Consider the following 26,155-nt stretch of genomic DNA (forward strand, 5'->3'; position numbering starts at 1 on the left):
TCCTTAATCCATTTATTTTCAAGCACTTTAGCTAAAAGCGTACAGAAACTACCTTCTCTTTTCCCAGGAGACCGTTGCTTTCAGCTGAAACCAAGTTAACTGAGCAGTGGCTATAGTTTGAAAATACTGCAAAATTCTGTGCCGTATTTACAAACTGACAAAACAAATACCTCTGTGTTGTGTCCAAAACGAAATGTTTGTTTTGGGAAAGTCGAAGTCTCTCTCCATACAAAGAACAAGCTATTGACAAACAGTAAAAAAAAAAAAAAAAAGCATTTTACAAAAAACAAAGGCCTTGACTGTTATGCTGCTCCATCCCCCCACACCCCCTCAATGCTGCCCTTAGATCGAGCCTACAAGGGAAATTCTGCTCCAGTTCTAGCTCACGATCAGGGCGAGTGCATCAGTGCAGACCCCAAATGTAGGGCACACAGCTGGAACCGGCATCCCTCAGAAGCTTCACTCGGAGGCAGGGAATAACCACTCAGTTTCACAAGGGCTGGGAAACTTGTCAAGAGTCTTTTTAATAAGCAAGAGTGAAAAGATAAATAAGTAATTTATGTCCTAGGTAACAAACAGTTTAAGTAAAAGAAATACTTCTTTAAAAACTTCTGGGTTTTGTATCGTTTGAAAATTTGAACATCTAATACAGCAGCAATAATTTGAGGAAAAATACATATATAAAATGTTGCATTTTAAATTCAGTGTAACAGATACCTAAGTGAAAAATAAAGCACCAGAATCAACTGCCCCCCAGAAATTAAGACATCAATGAGAGACAAATTTCCCCAAGTTTAAGAATCATACATAGTTCAGTAATTAGATCAAGTCCAAGATTTTCTTACCAAACATGCAAAAAACACCAAAAAAGATGTGAAACCACCACACTCGTTACTATCATTTTATTTTTAGGGAAAGCACCAGACAGTTGCATGCAGAGCCAAAACCAACAAACTCAGAACATTCATCCTTCAATACTATCACTGTTTCAAACCATTAAATAAAAAATAATCCAAGTGCATTCAAGTACTTGACCACCTAATTTCAGTTACGCCGATCTTTAGGTAAATCCCTGATTACATTTGTTCGTTCATTATGAAAGAATGAGATACTGCGTAGAATTTAAAAAGAGACTAAAAGGGAACGTGAATTGGCAGTGGAGCAAACCCATTACATACCTGTCTCACTATCTTGATAGGAAATAAGGGCTGAGGGAAACTGGGATTTGTGTCATCACATAGCAACATCTAAAGTGTTCTCAAAGAAATTAATGCCACCAGTGTGTACTGGGTTCCAAGCAAAGGCTTATTTGTTAGTGCTGCAAGCTTTCAGCTGGGAGTTCTCAAAATGTCGACTCCAAATAACTTGCAATCCTAGACTGACTGAATCCCAAATGTACTCCATACTCCCAGGAGTCTACCGTAACTTATATTTTTGCAGCAGCTCCAAACTTTGCTCTGTAACATTGAAACAAAAACCAGGAGAGAGCTTGTCCTTTGAAAAGCTTTTAATCCAAATGAGAGCACCAATCTCAACCCACGAACTTTCGACTTTGGCTACCGTTACCTTGAGACCGAGATGACACGCTGCACCGCCTCTGCCTTTCAGCCTTTGGGCCAGTTGTCCACTGGGGCAAATGGAACAGAAGGGTTAATGCTTGTGCTTTTTAAGTTCCTCAAAAGAGTGTGCTTGGATACAGCAGTACGGAGACCTACAAGATCTTGGTTTATGTAGATATCAAAATATTTTTAAAGCAACGTGTCTAGAACCTGATTTTTTTAATTATTAATAACAGCCCCCATACTAAAGCTGATGTGTGTGCAATCAGTTTCACAGGGTCTAACCTGAACCTGTCCAGCTCAAGAGGGACGCCAGTGACTTCTGGCAAGCTTTAGAATGGAACTTTGACAAGGCATCTTCTCAACAAAATAATAATTTAAAAAGTCTTTTCAAATACCGTTTTGAAGAAAAGGTAACTGACATTATCTAAGAAAATATTAACCATACCTGCGAAATTAAAATGCGAAAGGGATACTGAGTGATACATAGTTATTTAACACTTTAATGCATGTAACAAAACTGCATTAAAAAGACCATCTCAATCTCTATTATTGAAAGCTGTTTGGAGTACAGACCGTAGCCCCTAGTAACACACCTAAGCAATATACATGTCCAGATAATGATTCCTAAAACTTACAGCCTTTCAGAACAACAATTAACAGTTAGAACTGTCTGCTTCTTTCATTTTCTCAGCACTAGTTTCTTTACCCAGCGGCTTGATTTTTTCTTCTTTCATTTTGTTGTGAATCAGCGTGTTTTCGGACATCTGATCCCTGCTGGTGGAAACAGGATCTAAAACTACAACAGATTCTGTCTCTTTTTCGCTGCTAGAGGCTTTTCTTGTCAATTCTGTATGACTAGTTGATCTAGAGAAGAAAGAATAAATATATGAAAACAGATAACAGTTCACATATTTAGGAGAAAGAATCTAAATATAAAGAAAAGGGATTTATATTATTAGTAGCATGTATGACAGGACAAGGGGTAATGGCTTTAAGCTGAAACAGGGTAGGTTTAGATCAGATATAAGGAAGAAATTCTTCACCGTGAGGGTGGTGAGGCCCTGGAACAGGCTGCCCAGAGAAGCTGTGGATGCCCCATCCCTGGCAGTGACCAAGGCCAGGTTGGACGGGGCTTTGATAAACCTGGTCTAGTGGAAGGTGTCCTGCCCATGGTGGGAGGTTGGACTAGATGGTCTTTAAGGTCCCTTCCAACCCAAACTGTTGTATGATTCTATGACCACAACAAGTCTACTGAACTAGCAAACAGATTTCTAGATTTACAGCTGTTACATACAGACGATAGTTCACAAAATGCAACAGTCACGTTACCTCTCCCAAATATTTGTTAAGGCAGCCATGGAAGATATTTACAAGGAAAAACAAACTTATAAAGCACTGAAAAAAAAAATCCTTTGACTATGAAAGAATCACTTTAAAGACTTAAGAACTTATTTTCTCTCATCTCTGAGCCCAATTTAGGTTCCCTCATGTCCAACAGAGCAGTTGCACCCAGAGAAAACACTCCCAGTCCCTGCTGTCTGTTAGGTAACAGCCCTACAGCCTGAAAGGAGAATAAACTCGTGGCACACCAGGTTGGAAGGGACCACAAGGATCATCTGGTCCAACCTTTCTTGGCAAAAGCACCGTCTAGACAAGGTGGCCCAGCACCCTGAGAAAACACGGCTGCTTCTCCACCTCCCGTCCCAGGCTTTCACTGAACCACCCTCTGCCATACAGCAGGGAGGCAGAGGCAGCATAACCAGCCAACAGGCTGCTCGTGGTCTCACTGGGAGCGAGGGTAAATGATTCCTGAAAAATCACCTACTGGATTTGCTGAAATACAGAGGGCAATAGACCTACATGCCGCACTGCAGAGACAGGGTTACGGCTGACTGCAGGCAGCGCAGGGATTCCTGCGGATAAAAAGCCCTCTGAGTGGGGAGAGAGGAAGGAAAGGTCAGAGACACCAGGGTTATTTCTTGAGGCTGGCATCACGCTATAAACACTAAAAGCACTTGTCTATATTCAAAAGCTTTGTACTAGTGTTGAAAACGTGCAGGCAAATCCTTAGATTAGCCAGAACACACCAGCAGAGACCGATGCCAACAGTGGGAAAGCACGACCCGAACAAGCCGCAGACTGGGTGTTTCCTACATCATATTAGTGCTGCTGCACGGGCAGACGGGCAGCCTACGCCTCCTCCAGGGGCTCCCAGGGGCTCAGCCTGTCTTTAGGCAGGGGCTTACACGATGGTAAGAACACAGTATAGGCGTCTACACCAACACAGCTACAACCACCAAACTGGGTGTGTGCAAAACCCCTTCGTGCAGGAAGGTCCTACACGCACCAGTGGGTGTGCGGCTCCTGGGGAGCCTCACCGTAGAGCTGCTCTATGCAACTGCGTCTGCTAGTCCAGAGCCTATTTTATTTTTCTTCTAATTTTTCATGCTTACTCATAAGGACCAGCCTTCCATACTGCTAAGATAACATCCTTGAAAGGAAAAAGTGGAACCAACTAGAGGCCAGAGAAAGAAATTCAGCTACTGGATCCATCTGCTGTGAACTGCCCTTTATTACGACAGTCTTTGTCCTAGAGAAAGTGACATAAGAAAAAAAAAGAGGTCACCCCACTCAACAATTAGAGCATGGGACGGAGATTGTACTGGCTCCCACCTGACGGGGAGCGAGTAAATGTACAGTAAATAATCACAGCAACAACAGTTGTTGCACTTCACATTTCAGAAAGAATTTACTCAGCTTGCTGTTGAAGCACTTGATATAGTGAATGAAATTCCATGTTCAAGCTTTAATTACAAGAATTGTCTCTAACATTAGAACTTCGGCATAAGTTAATTAATGCAGAAATTGGCGCTAATAGATACAGTTTCAGACTCATTTGATTATCATCAGAAGCTAGTGATTTCATAAGGAAAATAATGCTTATTTTATGCAAAAGTTGCCAATCATTCCAGAAAATACAAGGTGGGGTATTTTGAATGTTACAGCAAATTAAACTTTTTAAAGCAGCGTAACCAGAAGAGGGTTATTTTTAAAAGTGCTACCTCTGAAAAGCTGATTGCCCAACACTATAAAAATGGTCAAAGCCATAAATGCCAAGTTCATTTTTATTTCACTTTGGAGGTAACTATCTTTCAAATCCCAACAGCTGGACTATTTAATACAATCTGGTGAATCAAAGTATAATTCTTCACTGGGCTCACAGTGGGGAGCCTGCATTAGTGTATGGCAGCATTCCAACAACTGATGCACAGCCAAGCGCTCTGAAGTCTGTTTCATTTATAACAAAAATGGATAAAACGGCAATCATATTTACCACCTTCAAAGGACAGAAAAATGAAAGATGTCGATATAAAGTAGTTTAATGGAGAAAACCAGTGATTAAATCAGCGTTTCAAGCATAAAAATAAGAATTACTATTCAGACTTTGTTGTACGAACATTCCCTTCTTCCTTTACACGGTTGCAGCACCAGCCTGACAGTGATGCTGTTACAGCTGAGGTATTGTTAAAAATTATTAACCCTATTTATCAGGTATTCATAGCTCATTTTCCCTAGTTTGTCGAGAGCAGAATACAGGCATAATAAAGTTTCAGTGTAAGAATGAACATAATTTTGGTGCTCCCTTTCAAAAACCGGGTTTTGCTGCTACAAATAAAACTGGGAAAAGCAATTAGTACAGACGTAGTTAGCCACAGTTTTAAACAATTACAATTTTGTCCACAGTATTTGCATTTAGCTCTATGCAAAGCTCTTTGGTCATTAAGATTGTTAATGTCTCTATCAGTATTCTTGTTATTTGTCCAACTATATATTTATGCCAGAAATTGACAACCTAGTCCTATTGTACTCATTCATGCATAATTGTTCCTAAGTCTGCATATATTTCTATGACTGAACACATAAAATCCGTACTGTGAAATTCAAATTTAGATGATAAATATATTTTAGATTAATTGTACAGGATATGCAATGTCCCATGCAGTACTGAGTACTGCTTGTGAGAGAACAGCCCCAAAAGCAATATATTCCATTTATTTAGTTACAGAAGCTACAGAAGGTGTAAAAATAAAGGGTTACGCCTGATGGGCCATCTGTGAACTAGTACTGCTGTGCCCTTTGTAAATAATTTACAGTAGGAGCACAAAAGGACAAACTAAGGGTCGGATTGTCAATTGAGACTTGGATTTTCTTTGTTTCCTCTGGTTAATATTATAACCTTGGTATTATTTAACCTCGCTCAGTGCCCTATTCATGAAATCACTGTAATGTGTTTCCATTAGAAACCAGAATTTTATGTAAATATCATGGAAAATTTTATTGGATTAAGTCCCATCCAATTTCCTAACAATACATAAAAGCAGAAGGCTAAAGGAAACCAGTTGAGGAGAATACTGTACGAATATCAATTTTTTTTACAGGGTATTTAGAAAATACTGGTAAAAATCTATTCCAACAAAGACTAGTTTTGTAAGTAAACAGTGTAGGCATGGGAGAGTCCCCACGGATACTCTGCCTGGAGTTTGAGCTGGTGGGACCGAAGCCGTTTCTGCTACAAGAGCTGACACCAACACGGCACTGAATTAGTACACACGGTCTTTGAGCGAGCTGCCCTATTGAGGATGCTGAAACAGCCGTCATCACCCTTCAAAGCAAAATTGCTTTCCAAATCAAAACTAAAACTCACCCAGTGCCATTCCTTACTCCCCAGAGGTGAGATTTGAAGCATTAAGCTGATTTGACAGTTGCACACCACCAGTTGCTTCTTTATGATGCTTAAAAGCCAGGCCTGCGTCTCAGTTAGAGCTTGCCCTTTGCCTAAGTAGCGCCCAGCCCACCCCAGCATTCCCGTTGTACTGCAAGATCCCCATATGAGGTGATCTTATCCTCACTCAAAGACTTTTACTGAGAATAAAAGCCATATATGCATTTCTTAAAATATTTCAGAATTTTTAACAAGGCAGGGGAATACAAGAGACAGGACCAAAGGCAACAACTGAGTAACAACGATTTTTTACTGAGCAACGGTAAAAAAGACACCAATTTCAAATCTTGAAAATCTTCAGCGCACAAAAAATTCCATCACACTACAGGATTTGTCAAAAGGAAATGACAGGGAACACAAACACCAGTGAATTAGTCTGGTGGTTCCCTCCTCTGATATAATAGTCCCAGCACTATCTGTAACACCAGGCGTCTGTGAAGAAAGTGCAATAAACCTTCTCTATTTCTGGAATGCCTCTGCCAAATCTTGCTGAGCAGAAAGGTGATCAAGAGAGCAGTGAGCAGAATGGAACTGCAGACAACATTTAGTATGGAAATTTTTCCCATTTTTATGTGCTTTTTAAAAAATCCTCACAGAGATTGGCAAATTCATTTAAATGAAGAATCTTGGAGAGCTTCTACCTGCACTGAGAGCGCGCACAAAAAGCGCGGTCTACGAAAAATGTGTGACAGTATTTTTAAAACAGTTAATATTGAGGAGACCTCAAACTTCTGGAACATCTCATTGTTTTCTTCATTTGTTGTTCAGGCTAAATTACCCACATTCAAGCTGCACTGGAAAACCTTTAGAGTTTTTTCTGGCTCAGGCTGAGCTGCTTCCCGCAGAGCTGGGGGATGATTCAAGGGTACTAAGATTACAGCCAGGAGAAGGACAAATCCTTTAATTGTATAAAATCATCAGATTAAGACTAACCCTCTCTGTGGTTCACTCTGTTAGGGGAGAACTCTGCTGCCCAGAAACAAAATGTTTACAAAGTGCTGGAAAAAAACAGAAAGGAAAAAAATCCCCCCAAACCCAGGGGCAGGAGCAGCCACACCTTTGTGTCTGCACCCCCAGGGCGGCACGGGAACTCTCCCGCTCCCAATGGAACTCAATTGTCACCTGTTCTCTTCTAAGCGATTGTCACAGAATTACGCTCACGCTGGGTTAAACATTTGGGAAGAGATTTGCAGAGGAAGTTACCTGAATACTGAGGTAAAGCCTCAATTTCTCTACAGGACACACAGTATTATGTCATCCCCTTCAGCACAACCTCAGTGAAACTTCACACGTTATGGATCACCTGCTTAATGGCTTCAGACCCTCCTTCTAACAACCCCCTGCACTGAAATAACAGCTCACCTAGTGGTTTGAAGGCCTAATTTTTCTTGGAAATTAACTTGTCTGAGCTACCATCAAGGAGAAGTTTCAGAATCAACGTGTATTTGTTATTATTATAGCCTTTTTTTGCCTTTGGCAGCTCACACCAGTGGCTGAGCTGATTCAGCTGGAGGCCAGGGCTTTAGTAACACTTAAGCACAGAGTAACCATATTGCAAGTCCTACTTCAAGCAAATGCTGACATTCCTCACCCCCTTAGGATTTGGGTTAGATTGAACCTGACTTGGGGGCAGGGAGGATCCAGGATTTTTCTCAGTGAGCTGACTTGTGTCTACCTGTTGTTCACAGACACATTTTCAAGCCTGCATCTTTTTCAAAGTCCCAACCTTCTTCCTCCATGAGAACTGGTGTGCTCAACTGTTACTCAACGTAAAGAATGATGAATAGGGCTGTTTGCATTTAAATGTCTGGAAGTATTACCTCCTCCTTCAGATTTCAAGCCTTACTAAATAGTGCAGCGAAGAGAAATATTTCACGCACAACTACCCCTAAGGTTTCAAATAGGAAGCTGTACATTAAAATCCAGGTGAAGAAAAAAAGAAACACCTGGTAATTATGAGACACACAGTCCTCTACTGAGCTACAAAAGGTTTGCTTGGCTGCTGCAAACAGCTGGAGTAGGTCACACCTTTGTCAGATTTCAAGGAATTGCAAATGATAAGACAGCTGCATCCTTTTACCTCAGGTATGAATGAGGAGAAGAGGAGCCACAATAACTCTTTTGTGTGCCTTTGTCATTCAGGGTATCTGGTCAAAGCAGCGTGCTGTTTGTTTAGTTAACACGGGCGGCTTCAGGAACTAAGTGTGGTGCAACAGGAGGGGAACAGCCGGTGCTTCAGACTGGTGTCCTCGGAACACGTGTTTCGGGGGGGGGGCATTATTCACTGAACCAGCTCTCATGTGGCTCCTAGGCCAGGCATGAAAGACTGGATCACATCTTCTGCTTTATTTTCACCCATCCAATGAATCCAGGGATCCAGTTTATGCACTGAGACCACTCCGGGACACAAATCAAACAGGGGACAGTAGGGAGACTGGCTTCAGAAGTGTTCTGCTGACCCAAACTAAACTGCTAGTATAGGTGTACTCAGGGAAGCCCAGAAAACTGTCTGATTCTACAGCCAAGTTGTCAGGCACGTTAGACAAATAAACCTCTTTCTGACATCTGCTTTGAGTGAGCTGTGTTTCCAAACAGTGCTCACACACTTGGGAGTCTGGAGGCTGCTTCTCCCAACCTTTGCTGCAAACAGTGCTCAGAAGAAAAAAAAACATAGTAATTGCAATTAACTGTGGTGCGAAGCATCCAGGTTATTTCTGCTCCTCCCTGCCAGCCCAGCGGCATCAGAGTATGAGAGCCCCAGCACCTTCTCGCTGCTGGAAAACCATCCTCAATGATGAGCCTTTCCAATTCAGCAGGTTTACACCAGCGACAGCACAAAGAAGCCCTGCAGCACTAAGGAGTCTGGCCCACCACATTTGTTTTAATGCTTTAAACAGATAAATTAAAGTGAAATGTGTCTTTTAGGATGTCACTGAATAGGCAAGCTGAGAAATAAATTGAGCTTCACATATGCTTTTACAACACATAACAACTGTGACTGTCAACACAAGATCCTTTTCACTGTCAATTCACCATGCATTCTGCGAGACCTTGGGGCCTGCAATTATTTCATTTCCTTTCTTGTAAATGCAATTTGCACTTAGTTTGGTGGAATAAAAGGTAGACAAAAGGTGGAAAGAGTTGCTGTATTTTCTGATTAAGGTTATCAGTTCAAAATCGTAGAAATCCACAAACCACAAACACAGTATTTTTCAGGAACAACCTCACCTTTCTGTCAGGGTAGCAGTTCAAGAAAACCCAATGGCATTATTCACGCCAAATTAACTGTTGAACAAATCTTCATCTTTCTGATTAAATTAAAATGAAGATCACCTTTCTTCTAAGGATGCTTAAACGAAATAAAAGGGGGAAATACATATGATTGCAAAACACAATCTGCTTTTAAAACTCAGTGCGAACTAAATAAAACAGTAGGGCAAAAATGAAATTGAGCTCTTTATCCATTTAAAATAAATGATAAAAGTACCTGCAGGAGAGTGAAGTAAATATTAGTTCATAAAAACAGATGCGAACTGAATTTCCAGCTCATTTGCCGTGACTTACTCCTTTGAACTAAGCAATGGAGCCTTGCTAGAATTGGTACTGGTGGTATTTTTCAACTGACAGAACAGGAATTCAGAGGTTTAATTAGACATGATTACGATATTCTGCCGATCTCATTTGTCTCATCTATTTCCTTTTCTTGAAGTGACAAACTGACAAACCACCTGGCAAGGGAACTGAAGGAAGGGCACAGCCTGATTTCAGAAGGAGCTTGGTGTTGTTATAAAACAAACCCATCCTCCGTAGGATCTGTCTGAAATAAAGAACCCTGAAGCAGGTTTAACTCTTTGATGCTGAACTGGCACCTTGGGTCTTCAGTCTCTTGAGACAAAAGATTCCTCTGCCTGCCCGTGCAAATGCAGCACTAACCAGGGTTTTGGGATGGGTTTTTTTTTGAAGAATCTTGATATTGGGATTTAAAGGTAGTTCAGAGATTTAACCAACAAACATTTAACAGTAATAATTACCACCCAATTTTGGTTCAACAGAAACAGCCCTGCACACAGATTAATACGACTTAAATTGCTAGAACTACCTATTTTAAAAATCAGGAGTTAAGTGCATAACTATCTTCCCTCTTCAGATATTGCACAAAACTCAAGATTACTATTCCTTGAAAACTTTTCAAGTTCTATTTTTTTTTTAGCAGAGAAAATTAACTTTTTTTTTTTTTTTCTAGAATGCTCAGATATTCCACAAGAAAAGAGCTTTATTAAGGATAATTCAACTTCTACTTCCACATGAGACTGCAATTATCTGACAAGTCAGTGGTAAACAGTTGCAGACTGTACATTTATACTTTTCACCAAAACAGATGTTAAAGCACTTTCAAAATGCACCAGCTAACCAGACCTTGTACTAACATCCGTATTCTACTTACTGTAATGTAGGCTTGGAGCCTGTGACACCTTCAGTCTGGTTAGAGACAGGACCTGAGGCGGGTACTTTGGAAGTGAATTCTGTCTCCAGGTCTTTCTTGTTCGGTGCTGTTTGTGCGGCACTGGCTCCCGAACCCAGCACAGGCAGAGATTTTGATTCTGATGTGGCCAAGAATCCAGTGGGACCTAAAACCCAAAGACAATTTAATGCTTCTGTCACTGAACTGTCTCTCTACAGAGTTCAAGATAAAACCATTGAGTGACATTAAAACCAGCCACATCTGGATCAGCTATGGCACAGACTCACACTTGCACAGGCTCTGTTTCTAACCAGGCAGAACATGGACAGTTTCTTACAGATGCTGATAGCAAAGCATAGTTTAAGAACTACACAACCTTTCTCTGCAGACAAGATTAATTCAAAACATTAGTCCTAAACCTCATTTCTATGGTTATCATTCCTTTGAAGAATATTTTAACAGTAGGGTCAGACTATTAACTCTAGTTAACAGCGTCTGAGCTGCAGGCAGGACAGAGGAGCATGTGTTTATATGGCTGCGTGGGCAGAAAATCCTGACAGAGGCATCTCTTGGAGAAAACGGGGATGATAAGTGACATGTGTGACATAAAAGTGAGTCACCATAGAAGTAAGCAGGGTTCTCCATAATGGCTAAAATGGCAATAGTCTGGAAGAGAAAGTAAAGCTCCAAGAGTCACTTAATGCATGGAGAAGACAAGGACCATGAAGGAGTCCAGCCACTTACTGCCACTGTCCTGGTCTGTGGTGACTTTCCGGCGCCGCAGAACTCGTTCCAGCTCCGTTTCACTGCTGTCTGTTTCAAGGGACTTCAAGCTTCGGGAACTAGTGGATTTGTTCAGTGTTTCCTACAGTAAGAGGATATATTATGCCTTGCCAAACATCCCATATGCACAAATTGAAAAACTTTCAAGTTGCAGAAAAACGACTGCAATTCTATATCAGTGTGAGAAGCTCTTCCATTAGTACAACAGCGAGCAGCTGGGGCTTGGCTCACCACTGCCCCCCTTACATGGATTTCCAGATGTACAGATTAACCACACCTACACCTTACAGGGTTGATATCAGGCTTCAGCAAGATGCTCTGGATCAGTAATGAACAAACTCTGATGTTTGCAGGGAACTGCCGACTTCCTCCATCTTAATATTTAAAGGATCTTTAAAAACTGCTAGAGCGTTATCATGCCCATAATTAATCTCTACTAGCAAAAAGCCAAAGATCCTTATTTTGTATTTTAGCATGGTCCTGTGCTGCTGCATCCCAGTGTGCACACATGTCTGCAGGAGTCACTATGTTATTCTATCCTATAATCTACCTGATCTGACATAAACCTGAGCCTATGCCCAGATGCGCCATGGTTTCTCTTACACACAGGATTAGACCAAGTTGAAACATTTTTTCATACATACAAAATAGAAACTAATTCTATTACTGGCTTATGCCAAGGTGAGTATTTTGAATCAGCTAAGATGTAGATCCAGGAGCACTTTTCTTGAGGAAATAAAAAAAATCTGCTTTGATCAAAACCTGAAACCTCCCCAAATTGCTCACATTTTAACAGGTATGTAGTGCACAGTGCATGCATTTCCCAACCGACAAAAGCCAGTTACTAGATAAGCACTCACTTCACTGTAAAACTTCCCTAAAAGATGTTTATAACGCAACTGAAAATTTGGGACCCTTGTGCTATTTCATTCCCCCTCTGAGTCTTTGCCACCTTTAGGAATCCCATTTATTTAATATTCCAAAATGTATCTTATAGCATCTATCCAGAGCATAAATAACATGTTCTTAACATCTTCTGTTGACAAGCACATAACTTCCACACAGAACCAGCAAATGACAAAAAGAAACGGCATCCCAAGTTGCAAAAGCTGTATTACTTTCAGCTACTAATTCTTCACCCCCGCCCAAAAGTTAAAGTATTTCTTTGGCAAGTATTTGAAATTGAACTGAGCAGGTATATTATTAATGAGTAGTATGCTCCAGATCTGTACAAAAGCCACTTGAGCAACGGAGTCACTCAAACTCTGCAATTTGCAGAACATAAATGTGTTTTGTTTGTACCAATTATATAGAGGTCTACATGAAATGCATAATTAACATAGTAACAACAAATGTTTACTCCATCACATCCCACCCCCATGTTTGTTGTCTGACTGTGCCTAATGACTGGTCTCAGGAATAGACTGGCATTGGATTTTACACAGTTTGTCTTATACCACAAATATCCTGAGAGGCTCAAGAATAACAAGCGAGATACTGAAGTGCAGTGACTGGAGGTTTCTTTCTGCTCCCCCTCAAGTACATAATCAAATCTCCACTGATCTCAGTGATACAGTGTCAAAGAAATAAAACAGCTATTAGAAAACGAAAGGACCTTCAGCAGGATCGTGGGCCCAACCCTCACTGGTCCAAACAGCACACTGTATCAAACCATTCCTGTACTCACGGAGTTACGTTTAAAACACCATCTCTGTGTTGCATTTTATTCCTTTTCTATTTACCTACACATTTAATTATCTGCCTCTCTAATTAGAGCTCAGCATGAAGGTCTGATGGCTCTCTAAATCATTTCTTCTCTTCTTCCCCTGCTTTCATATGACTGGAGAACACTAAGTTTAATGTGCCATCAGTGCCGCACGCTTCGTTTTAAATCACAGCACAGTCTCTTACCATCGCAGTGGCTACACTTGATGTGCTGTCTTGCATCACTCCAGACAATACTGAAGTTATTTCTATAAAGGCTGTTTAGGTGCTATTATGGATGATTAAAATACAGCCTTACCTGCTGTGGAGTGGATGTGAAGTGTTTTGCTTCAATATGGGCAGAATTTCACCACATTTCACCTTACAAAGCCAAAATGTCACCTGATGTGCCAAAGCTGCACTTCACTTTAAAAGCTTCAGGGTCACAGAAGTCAGGGAGCAAGACTATCCTTCTGGCTATTTGATACAATTTTAGCACTTGTCCACAAGAAACACCAAGTTAAATAAGCAATGTGATGTAGGAGTAAAGGACAGAACAGCAGCAAACTTAGCACATTGCTCTGAGCAGGACCAAATACATGCCTAATAGGACAGCTATTCAGAATCATTTTTTTCTACATATAAATGCAGACAGACTGCAGAGCTCTTGCTCTATTCAGGCTATGTCTATGCTAACAAGAAATTCAGTGCCTCAGGAGAGAGCAGGAGCTCAGAGCAGGTGACAAGAACCCTACGTTTCCTCTATGTGCGGTTCAGGGGCTTCACTTGGGACCAGATTTATTCCACTGCCTCTCCCTCCCTGAGCATCCCCACTGTGAGTACCTGGAAAGTTTCCAAAGGATCTCTGGCAGGTGCAGACCAGAACATCCCCTCTAGCTGCGGGAACACACAACTCTGGAGCAGAGTTAACAGGCTGGTTTTCTCCAAAATAAATTCTGTCAGCAAGACTAAAACCAACCTTTCAGCCAGACCAAAGTCAAAAGTGGAATCGGGGGATTCACTCCAGAACTGCTCGACAGCTTCAAACCAAAACAGTAACACAGAACTTTCAAATACTCAGCTATTTTGCACAGAAGACCCTGTCAGCTCAATGAGAAGAAATAACTGAAATATAAACTACAAGTTTTCTTACCAGAATCCCTTTTAATTCTTTCATTGCACTTTCAGAGGGCTTTGGTGTTTCTGGCTGTAAACAAACAAAACACACGCAGGTTAAAAAACAGGTGAAATGGACTGTGACAGACTTCGTACTTGAAGACAGATGTCACACACGGGTCTCCTGCACAGCTGTGTGGTTGTGTTATGTTCCTCTGCTCTCTCCTCTCACGGGCACGTGGTTAACGTTCAAACTATTTTCTTAGACAGATGAAGGGAAGATGAAGGGGAGAGCCTGAGCTGGTAACATTGTGAATCCCAGCTTGTACCTAAAGAATGATTACGCTTTTGTGAAGACTGTAAGCTATATTTTACAGCAGCCATATTCATGTATTAGTGCTATGTGTTGCACAAAAGGAAGAAATACTGCTAAATACGGTCTGCTTCTTGACCATTCCCTTTACCCAATTCAGTTACTCCCTCTGTGCTTTTAGTTTCCCAGTAGTTGTTTGCTTACAAGATGTTTGCTTTCAGTTCCTTTCTGTGTCAAAGAAACTGGGCTGCTGTTTACTTACTGTTGGCTTCATTTCTTATTTTTCAGAGATATGCTGCTCTAATTCATTTTACTTGGAATCAAGCAAATGAGGTGAAGCAAATGTATTCTTTTGAATGATTTACAGAAAGCCTGATTTCAGTCTAAATTACTGTACTTAGCTAGTATTATTGCTCTGTTATCTATTCCAAACCTTTGTTTTAGGTCTGCTTGACTGGTTGACTGGTCTCAGATGAACTCCCTTTTTAATTCTGTCCATCATTTCTTCAACAGCTTGTCTCTTCAGATCTGTAACTTCTTCACCTGTTCCAAAAATCAAAGAGCATATCACATTCCAGACATGAACTACAGAGAAATAGTAAAAAGACATGTTAAATGGCCTCCTAAACAGCTTGCTTGCAACATATAGCCAGTTACCATAATCATAAATTAGTTTTAATAATGAAACAGCATTTATATATACAATATACTTAGCTATACTCCCTGCAGTAGGTCTTCCTGCCTGTATGTGTGATGCGTATTGCCCACATACTATCCAAATCCATGTTTTTCCTCAGTTTTATTGAAAAACATAAATTATAAGCATATATAGACTGATTTTTCTCCCCACAAGTGGGTTTTCTTGCAGGACCACTATCTTACCCTTGATTTTCCACCCCACACAGAAGCACTTTACCTTACATTGCATTCACCTGCATGGTAGCAGAAACCAGAAATCTCATCTCTAGTTATCAGGAATTCTGGTTTCTGGGTACAGCACTATCAGTGATCTTTGCTATCAGCCAAACTGTCACAAGCTCTTCAAGGATCAAACGCCAACCTACACTCACTAAGGATCCAGCAGGGACTTCGCAGATGCCAAACGGCAGCACCTGCAGAAGTTTGGACAGAAGCAGGGCCCAGATCCTGAAAAACACAAAGCTCCTACAACTGTTTGGAAAGGACTGAAGAACGTGGCCCCACTTCCACTCTTATCTCTTCACTGTGGCTCAGCAGAAATTTCCACAGCTTCATTGAGCCAGGACTAGTCGTTAATGCCCATTACAGGGCTACTAAACGTGCCTTGTGTTTCACGTGGGCTTAAGAACCTTGCTGGAATGATACACCAACATCTCAGACCAAACTACAAACATACCTGTAAGAACATTGCACCAAGTTAAAGGGCAAAACTTTCATACCACGGAAGGAAACAATTGCTTTTTCAAGAGATTAAGTATCAGGACTGCAAAATATTCAGATGAAATGGGAAGCTGTGTGATGAACCAAAACAATACCTGTTAACTTATCAGTGTTATGGGTAATGTAACGAAAGACACTTAACACGCCATACTGAAAAGGGGAAAAAAAAGAGTACTTAAAGCAATGGAGAAATGGAGAAATATAGTTGACGCTATTCAAAGCTGCAGCGCTGTACCTTATATAACAGGAATTTTAAATAGACTTTCGCTCTCTCACTTGTCAGGGTACTATTGATGATTCACAGAAATGCAGCTTCTGTATTGTAAGCCGATTTAATGTCAGGCTTTAATTTCACAAACAGGCTGTTTCAAATATAAAAGCTTAATTGGTGGTATGGGATAGAAACCACTCATTCTAGGTCCTTAACAAGGGTCAAAACAAGCCTCAAGTTGGATATAATAACTAGATCAAGACAGAACTTTCCTCCTTTTTTATTTTTATTTTAAGAACAGCTCAACTATTAAGAGAAGAAGCACTTTGTATGTGATTGAAGAAAGGTCAGAACTGTTAAAGTTTGCTAATAAATAATGAAAGAATGGGGTGTAAAGAACTTACAGTGAATTTCATAGTATTTCCTGCAATCACTGTTTATAACAGTCTCAACAAAAAGGTGTAATCAAAACATCTAGGACACTTCAAGGTAAGGAAACTTGATAAATGAAGGCAACATAACTGAACTTTTACTGAAAGATAAGATTGACTCTTCACCAGAGAGCTTGGTACAAGGTCACTTCTCTCATTATTTTACCCAGACCAAGAACCTTATTTCTCTCAGACTGGTAACCAGTTCCCAAGGATTTCCCCAGGGATTTGCCCAAGTCACCCCATTCCTCTATTCCTCTGAGAAATGGGGGGTGTAATCCTTCCTCTCCCCCACTTTCTGCCTGTTGGTCCCATGCAACAATCCAGCCATGCTTACATACCATTACAGTCTACTAACAGTGATTTTTTTTCTTTAACAGTTATATTCTATACCTATAATTTTAGTCAGGTTCCCTTCTGCAGGCCCCTTCTTTGTTTAAGTGGCAGCAAATGAGTTAAGCAATTTACTACAAACTCCTGCTGGTTCTAAAGGAAGCGAGAAACAGCAAGAAAAACCTTGGCTATTTAACCAGCAATGCTTGTCTAACTAGCTCTGAGTCTTCAGGCTCTCATGATCATTTGTAAATCTGTACTTAACTCCTGTTCTCAACCTACTAAGTTTCCAGCTTCCATTAACAACAATAAAACGCAATTTCAGCTGTTACTTTGCATGCAGAGCCACCTTAGTGCAAGATTTGTTTTGTTTCAGGTTTCCCGTATTATTAAAGGATTAGCATTACGGTCAACTCCGAGTGGTAATTTCATAAGATATGAATTGGGGGATGAAAAATGAAGCATTTAACAAACTAGCTCTGTGGAGAGGCTCTAGGCAGAAGAAATCACAAACAAGAAGCCATTTGGAAGGTGGAAACTTCCCTGTATTATCCTGTATATAACCTGCTCTCCACTTAATACTCGTTGGGTTTGTTCTTCTGCTTCTTCCAGTTAACCTGCGGAAGTGCGAAGTTCTGGACATACCGCAGCTGCAGCTACGTGCTGTAGTATCTCCAGTTTAGAGGTGTAGGTTGAGCCTCTCAACATTGCTACAATGCACCTACTATAGGTGGTACCAGATTGCCAGGGTGTAGCTCAACAAGCTGCATGGAGTCAGTGTAACAGCGTGGGGCATGAATTAAACCATCCTGTTCTCCCCATCCATCTCACCCAGTACATCACCATACCCAGCCAAGTGTTTATCTTGTCAGGTCCCTCTGTGAGCCTGAAACACAACCACCCTCTCCCCAAGGGAAAAAAAAGAAAGATCATTTAATTCGCTGACGTGGGAGAATACACCAGCTCAGTGACACATCTGATAAGCATCAGAGCCAGAAGTAGAAAGATTAGAACTTCTCTTCAGCTACAGCAAGTGCTAGCTCTTCCCTTCGGGTTTTTGATCTGCAGCCTCAGAGATTGTCCATACTAAAATCCATCTGGAAAATGTAAATTGGATGCTGATCACTAGCTCAGTTGTGGAGGCAGATGGGTATGAGGGATTCACAGATGTGCTTGGGATCTCAAGGAAGCTTGCAGGAGAACAGAATAGACTATTTCAGCTGGAAAGGACCTACAATAATCATCTAGTCCAACTGCCTGACCACTTCAGAGCTGACCAAAAGTTAAAGCACATTGTTAAGAGCATTGTCCAAATGCCCCTTAAACCTTGAGAAGCTTGGGGCATCAAACACCTCTCCAGGAAGCCTGTTCCAGTGTTTGACCACCCGCTTGGTAAAGAAATACTTCCTCATGTCCAGTCCAAACCTCCCCTGACAGGGCTTTGACCCATTCCCACATATCCTATCACTGGATCCCAGAGCTCAGCACCTCCCTCTCCACATCTTCCCCCTCAAAGAGCTGTAGAGAGACATGAGATCACCCCTCAGGCTCTTTCTCTCCAAACTAAACAAGCCTGAAGTCCTCAGCCACTCCTCACAGGAGTACCAAAGCTACAGTGCCAGAGAACACTTCCTACCTCAGAGCACACATACCCAGGCCACAATCACATTTCTGGGCTGAAATGTAGACAAATACGCTGGGACGCGGGGAGCAGCAGTCAACGTTGACGATTCTAAGCATTTGCATCACTACCTGTCCCCACAGTTCACCCTCACCAGCTGTACCTGCAGCACACAGTGAATGATCCCCACGACTCAAGGCAGGATGAGCCGTACCTGACTCCTGCTGAGGAGGTTTCTCCTTCTTGCTCACGTTGGTGTTGGAGTGAGATCTCTTGCGAATCATCGACATCAGAGACCTTTGGGGAAAACGAAACTGCAGATTGTCATTCTGTCCTGTATTACACACCGTTAGAATGCACTCAAACACGACACACAAACAGCTTGCTTATACCTGATTACACAGCTACTTACAAAAGACTCATTTAACAGTTCTTGAATGCAGATGTATGTGCTGAATTACCCCCCACAATGCCTCCCATCAAAATGCACCAGCAAAATTTATTTCTTTTTAACAGACATTAGGCACAAATCAAAACACTCCAGATTTGAATATTAAAAGACAGTGTCTCATTGTGACACATGACAAATTGAAGCTGCTCCGGCATAATAAAAAGAAGGAAGAGCTGTAGATATTGAAGTGAAGTATTATTCTCCAGAGGACACTTAAATATGGTGGTCAGTATCTCCCCACCAACTCCAAGTTTGTAATCTTCTTACAGTGTCAAATAATTTTCCCTTCACTATAGTCAAAATGTAAAAACTCGGGCAAGGAAATTATTCATCTTGAAGCCCAAGTATAAGCTCCTGTGCACATCTGATGAGTCAGTGGAGCCCGTTGCTCCTTATGGAGCAGAGTGACCTTCCTGATATAAAGAGCCAAAACTCCCAGAAACAAGCAGCATCCTGTGCCTTGGCCCTCAAGCCACCTCTATGCACATAAACTTCACAGTGCCTGAAGGAAATACTCTGATTTAGCTACTACAGGGCTTAAAATGAATAACGGTAGCTACTCCAAATAATAAAGGGTGCAAATATATGCAAAACAAAACCCCACGACACCCCCACATGCTTAATTCATGCTGCACATTAGTGAGAGTGAAGCGAACAAGGCAAATGAGTTAACAAAAGGCCAAACATAATTGTTCAGAAAATGTTTAGTTTGGATTTCTAAAAACAAAGCAATATGCACAAAGAGATGAATTCTCCCTAGTAATCATCTCTATTCACGTATTTAACACTGTAGTTAACAAGACTCCTGTATGCCATTTCTATTACAGAAGGTTAGAAAGTGTCATCAAAGTCCATTTACTTTTAAAACCAAGCAGCCGACATGAAGATTAGCAGAGTTCCTAAAATTCATTAAGCACATCTTGGGGCTTAGTTAATTGATTTGGGTCTAGTGACTGATACATCATATATTGGCCAGGCTCTCTTACGGTCCTCTGCAAAAATCAGGCTTAATTTTGACAATTTCACCCAAAACTGCTTGATGATGGGGTGATGATTTTCTGTGGTGTTTTGTTGCTGTTTTTGTGGGGGTTTGGGTTGGTTTTGTGGGGCTTTTGGTTGTTTTTGTGTGTGTGTGTTTGTTTTTTTTTGGTTGGTTGGTTTGTTTGTTTTTTGTTGTTGGACATTTGTTTGTTTCATTTTGGGTTTTTGTTTGTTTCATTTTGGGTTTTTGTTTGTTTCATTTTGGGTTTTTGTTTGTTTCATTTTGGGTTTTTGTTTGTTTCATTTTGGGTTTTTGTTTGTTTTGTCTGTCCATTTGTTTTTCTTCTTTTATTTTTTTTTCTTTTTAACTTTTGAAAGCAATTGTGGGAACTCAATGGAGTCTGCACTTTCATCACCAGCATCCGACAGGAAGCGACACAGCGTAATCCAACATATCCTTTGCTTCAAAGGGGTTTTCTTACCAGTAGATTCAGACAAGCACTTCACAAGTCTATAATTACAGCTACCAGGTGAAAAGAAAAAAATAATCTCCTATATTTAGAGGAGACAGGTATCCCCCCTCCTCCAAAACCACAGTCTAAACAATTCACTAGGTTTGGGAAGGCAGACACTGTGCAAAATCGGTCAAGGTGCTGGTCTGTTGGCAGGTGGGACAGGGAACGTGTCCTGCTGGTAAGGAGCCCAAGACAGATGGAGAAAGTCTATTTTTTATTTTTAAAGACACTCTTCCTGCTCATGTAATGTATTCTGCTTCAGCAAAGCATTAACGCTGTGACCCTTGATTCAAGCTCTTACCGTATGGGGTTGGGCGGAGGGGGAGGAGGCAGCGGAGGAGGGGGCGGCGGTGGTGGAGGTGGTGGCGGATTTTCCGATTGCTGTACTCGCTTTTGAAGTTCATCAACTGCATGAGAGCAATAAACAAACTCAAGTGAGTTCTTGGTTTCTCACATCTGCTCTAAAAAGCAACTCCGATGGTTTAAGCAAAAAAGCTACTAATCCTGGGGTGTATTAGAAGGGGGTGGTCAGTAGGTCAGAGAGGTTCTCCTGCCCCTCTACTCTGCCCTGGTGAGACCACACCTGGAATATTGTGTCCAGTTCTGGGCCCCTCAGTTCCAGAAGGACAGGGAACTGCTGGAGAGAGTCCAGCGCAGCCACGAAGATGGAGTGGAGCATCTCCTGTGTGAGGAAAGGCTGAGGGAGCTGGGGCTCTTTAGCTTGGAGTGACCTCATTACTGTTTACAAATATATAAAGGGTGAGTGTCAGGAGGATGGAGCCAGGCTCTTCTTGGTGACAACCAATGGTAGGACAAGGGGTAATGGGTTCAAACTGGAACACAAAAGGTTCCACTTAAATTTGAGAAGAAATTTCTACTCAGTGAGGGTGACAGAGCCTGGCCCAGGCTGCCCAGGGAGGTTGTGGAGTCTCCTACTCTGCAGACATTCCAACCCGCCTGGACACCTTCCTGTGTAACCTCATCTGGGTGTTCCTGCTCCATGGGGGGATTGCACTGGATGAGCTTTCAAGGTCCCTTCCAATGCCTGACATTCTGTGATTCTGTGATTAACTAAAAAACCAAACAAGACTAAACCACACAAGTGCTAGGAAGTCCTATTTTTGGCAACACTTCCTACCAAGAACAATGTCCTAGATGCACAGGATTCTCATGAAACCAGTTACCTCCGCCCTGAGTTACTTCTGAAACTAAAGTGACACTCTCTCATATAGGATTCTTCATATAAAATGACAGAGCAGGTAAAAGTTTATCACATTCCTGTGACGGTCTATTCGAGGTTATATTTGAGAATGAACTAACAAGAGATTAAAGAAATGAACAATTTCAGCACCCAGACTTATCTGTGTCTTGCTGATGGTGCGGGTTTTCCCCATAAAAATGGTCAAAACTGGGCAATGGGCAGAAGTCACTTTCTCTCCTGTTTTCGTGTCAAATCTACAAAGTGGAAATTACTTTTCTGCACTTGAAATGCTGTCTAATGCAATTAACTGGGGAAAGGCAAAAGCAGAGAAAGAAACATCTTACATTTCTTTTAGTTACAAAAATTCTTAGCAATTGTTCTGGATACAGTAGGAATTATGGGAGGAGTACAGAACACCATTTCCAAAGTGGAAAAGTTCTTTGTCCTTTTAATTGAATCCATCATTATGAGAACAGTCTTTAACAATTAGTTTTAGCTTTAAAAAGAAAAATCAACTGAGTGACTTTTAATTCCAGGTACAATCTTTATGTTGATAAATTCCTCCTGGAGGACAAACAAGCCTAAAGGAAAGAATCTGCTGTGAAGGCCCAACCTTTTCCAAGGCAGCTGGAAGAAATCATGCACTGCCTAGGCAGAATTTTAAGGCTGGGTAATGTAACACTAACACAAAGCAGCTCTTCCAAGCAAGACTGCTAACAAGCTTAAAGATAATCCTGCTCTTCAGGATCTGTTTCAGAAAAGCGTGGTTATACGTGGACTCTTAGCTAAGGAGAGGGACTTTGGCTTCCTCTGATGGGCTCAGCTTTCCTGATGAGGGATCATACTTAAAAATGGCACCTGCTTAGGCCTTGAGCTGAACAAGGACTGAAAGCAAAGGGACACGCAAAATACCTGACCAGCCATAGCCCCACATTCCCCATAGCGAGTCCACACACACCAGGGGTCCTTTTTAAAAGCAATTTTAAATGAAGAGCATCAGGTCAGGAATTTCCTCCTCAATAGGATGCCAGGTTTTGCCAGGTTATTCTTTCACACACATTCTGGACACGACTGTTCTGTGGTTGAAGGCAGCTGCTGAACCTTGTCACACGAAGCACAGGTCTGGATCTCAGCTACACAAGAGCTGTTGCTTCTGGAGTCTCAAACGTAACATGTATTATTCTAATGGACATGCACCACTCACAGTCCCTCAATTATACCTTGGAATAAAAGTTATTACATGATTTTACCTGAATGCTTTAGGTCTCTAGCTTTTTCTTCTGAGTTCTGACACTTCAGCTCCAGTTCCTTTTTATCTTCTTCCAAAAGTTCGAGCTGCTGTTTAAGACGACTGATCTCCTTATGCAGTGCTTGATTCTCTAGCTGCTCCTGCAACTCTTTGATCTGCGGTTGGCAAACAATAGCATTCAGTACAATAAAAGCTATTTGCTGTCCTTCTGTTTGACAAATAACCCAGCAGGCACAGTTATTCCTGAAAACATGTTATAGCAAAGGAGTGAGCTACGACTCCCAGAAAGAGGACAATTTTTCAATGAGAGCTGGACAGATTTTTCTGAAAGATGAGATCCTAACTTGTTTTATCTCTTTCTTAGAGTATGTTTTTAGCCCCAAAGTACTTAATCTATAAGATTTTTCCATTTTAATTTGTATAGAGCTTTTATCATGTAATTAGAATTCAATTTCTCCATTTGAAGCACGAGAACATTGACATTTTTGTTCTCACTTACTGCTTCCACTGGCAGGTTGGTTGTTTGAACTCCCTTGTGTCAACACATACAGGTGCCAGTGGGTGAATTATGGAACATCAGGTTTAGAGGCAGCATTCGGGTGCAGAGCAGCAATCGCTTCCCAACTCCCTATATATACGTTTCACTTGAGGATCTAAAGATACAAAGGGTGTCTATGAACTGGCAATTATCCTTCAAAAACGCTCACAGGAACTGTCTACCTCTTCCTAGAATTACTTGTTACCAGAGTTTTAAGAACAGGCCTCACAGCTAAGCAAAAAACTTGTTTCCAGGCTTTCAAGGGAAACAACGGTGATTTCTCCCAGTTAGAGACTGATCTAGTCCAGTTTCAAATAAAATATTTGTTTAGATTCTAGCACTTTAGATCCTATCACAACACTTTGCAGCATTCACCTAACATTTCCCTGCTCCCGTATTTATGGCTCTTCCCTGTACATTTCTTTAGCAAGTGGTCAGACTACTAACATGAACTGGCTACCTCTCAACTGGTCTTAACTTACCCCCCTAAAATACCCTTTATACTACTCAACATCCAAAATATTCTCCTGTTACCTGCTCTTCACTTAATGGAATATCATATAATGCTTGTAATTAAGTTTGCACTTTACCGGTGTCCACAAAAAATACCTAAAAATCAGAGAATTCAGGCTGAAAAACCTTCAGGTTTTATACTCCTGTCTTGCCAGTGACTCAGAAGAAGGGAATCACAATCTTCTCTAAAGTTTAGTTTTCAGATTTTAGACTCTTCTGGGGGATAAGATCTCAAATAATACTGAACATAAGAAATGCACAACCCTCTTAAATTCAAGAGGCTTTCAAAGACTTCTGCATATGAAAAGTAACGGTGTTTTACCTTTTGTTGGTGCTGAAGCCTCTCTTCTTCTAATGTATGGGTTAGTTTAGCGTTGTCATCCAAAGCCTTCAAAAGCTGTTGATCAGGAGCCGTGTTTTGCAGAAGCAACTGACTTTGCCTTTTCATCTTGTTTTGTTCAATAAACATCTGCCAAAACAAAACCCACCCCCAACAACAACAATAGTTAAGCACAGTCTAATGATATTCTGGGAAAAACGGCAGTTGGAAAGAAAATGAGAACATCAACATCGTGTTAATATGGTAGATGTAGAGGGGAAGAAGGTGAGAAGGAAGGGGAAAGGAAGTTTGAGAGCAAAATTTGCAAGTGTTGAACTCACACTGAAAGGATCCAGGTGTCTGCTGAGAGAACTACCCACTGCTACACCTCAATTACCCACATGTTGGCAGCATTCAGGATTCCAACACATCTCTGAATTTTGCTCCCTGGAAATAGGAGCAATCTGATCCCTATTCTTAGAGCTCTGGAGAGATAAAAGAGAACTCTGGGTTGAAGGAAAAATGTCTACGAATTCACAAGCCATCTTCTCAAACACATCTGCAAGCCTTGGCATAAAGCCCACTTACTTCAGGGCTACCTGGATATGTGAAAATGGAGTGTGTTTAGGAAATCAATTTCAGTCCGTTTGTGTAACCAGTGTATGCATTTGCCCAGGGAAGAGGCATCTCAAGGCAATTTCAGGCTTTTACTGCTGATGCTTGCATTTTTTCCTCCTTCTCCAGTTATATTTTTGATGTGTGGAATAGATACATTGTGGGGGTAAGCGGGGGAAGTAATCAAACGGTCTAGAGATGTGACATTGATAAAAATACCACGCATTTCTCTAGGCTTCACCTAAGCGGAGCAGAAGCTGTCAGCACATATAGTTTCCATAAGAGAGATCTGCTCATCCCAGACTGTTTAGGAACTCAGAGGGGGGAGAGGGGGTAGAATATTGCTACCTGACAAAGAAAAAAAAACAAATCAAAACAAAACAAACAACACCCTATTGAATTTATTCTGCATCTTGACACCTCATTCAGGTTGCCCCCTGGCAACAGGGGCTTCCACTCTGGATAAACTCAGCTGTGCTTGTTCTTACAGCAGAAACAGGGATTGGGTCACGTTGGGGTCTCAGAAGAGTGTGCAGAGGCCAGCAAAGCATCCCACTTGTGGCAGAACAGAGCACAGCCTGGGAATGCAGATACTCCCTCAGGCTGTTCAAACACTGTTGTATGGCACAGTGAAAGCAAGGAGACGTTTCAAGAATAAAAGTATTAGAAATACAAAAGTTCCGTGACATTTTCTTCAGGTTCTCATACTATTTATTCACAAAGCAAAATTACAGATACAATGCGTGGCTTCTTCCCATCCAATGCTACTGCAGTGCTACATGATTGATTTATTTTTTTTAATGTAGTTGCATTTTAAAGAACCATCAGCTGATGCAGATTTGTGGCCAGCAGTCCACCCAGTGCTTTGCACGGACATTTCAAATGCATCTTCCCAGCAAGAGCCCTTTCTCCAGCTGTACCTGCAGACGGAGAAGCCTCTGACCGCGTTGAACTCTTAACTCTTCATGCAGCCTGTTTGACCCTGCGTGCCAAGAAGAGGCAACTGACGTGGCCTTAATGCTAATAAAACCTACA

General features: G+C 41.3%; 1 protein-coding gene across 3 annotated transcripts in view; it reads right to left on the reverse strand.

Annotated features, from left to right (window-relative positions):
* Nucleotides 1-887: 887 nt before the first annotated feature.
* SHTN1 (shootin 1) overlaps nucleotides 888-26,155 on the reverse strand; it is a 64,553-nt gene continuing 39,285 nt past the window's right edge. For all 3 annotated transcript variants that reach the window (XM_082053008.1, XM_082053007.1, XM_082053009.1), the window contains 9 exons: nucleotides 24,509-24,655; nucleotides 23,137-23,290; nucleotides 20,987-21,092; nucleotides 18,953-19,035; nucleotides 15,157-15,266; nucleotides 14,448-14,501; nucleotides 11,552-11,672; nucleotides 10,790-10,973; nucleotides 888-2,426 (listed from right to left, as the gene is read on the reverse strand). In XM_082053008.1, the coding sequence (XP_081909134.1) occupies nucleotides 2,216-2,426; nucleotides 10,790-10,973; nucleotides 11,552-11,672; nucleotides 14,448-14,501; nucleotides 15,157-15,266; nucleotides 18,953-19,035; nucleotides 20,987-21,092; nucleotides 23,137-23,290; nucleotides 24,509-24,655 (1,170 nt within the window). In that variant the 3' untranslated portion in view covers nucleotides 888-2,215. The remainder of the gene's footprint in view (nucleotides 2,427-10,789; nucleotides 10,974-11,551; nucleotides 11,673-14,447; nucleotides 14,502-15,156; nucleotides 15,267-18,952; nucleotides 19,036-20,986; nucleotides 21,093-23,136; nucleotides 23,291-24,508; nucleotides 24,656-26,155) is intronic.

This window comes from Streptopelia decaocto, assembly GCF_964273445.1.
Source record: "Streptopelia decaocto genome assembly, chromosome: 5".
Taxonomy (NCBI): Eukaryota; Metazoa; Chordata; class Aves; order Columbiformes; family Columbidae; genus Streptopelia; species Streptopelia decaocto.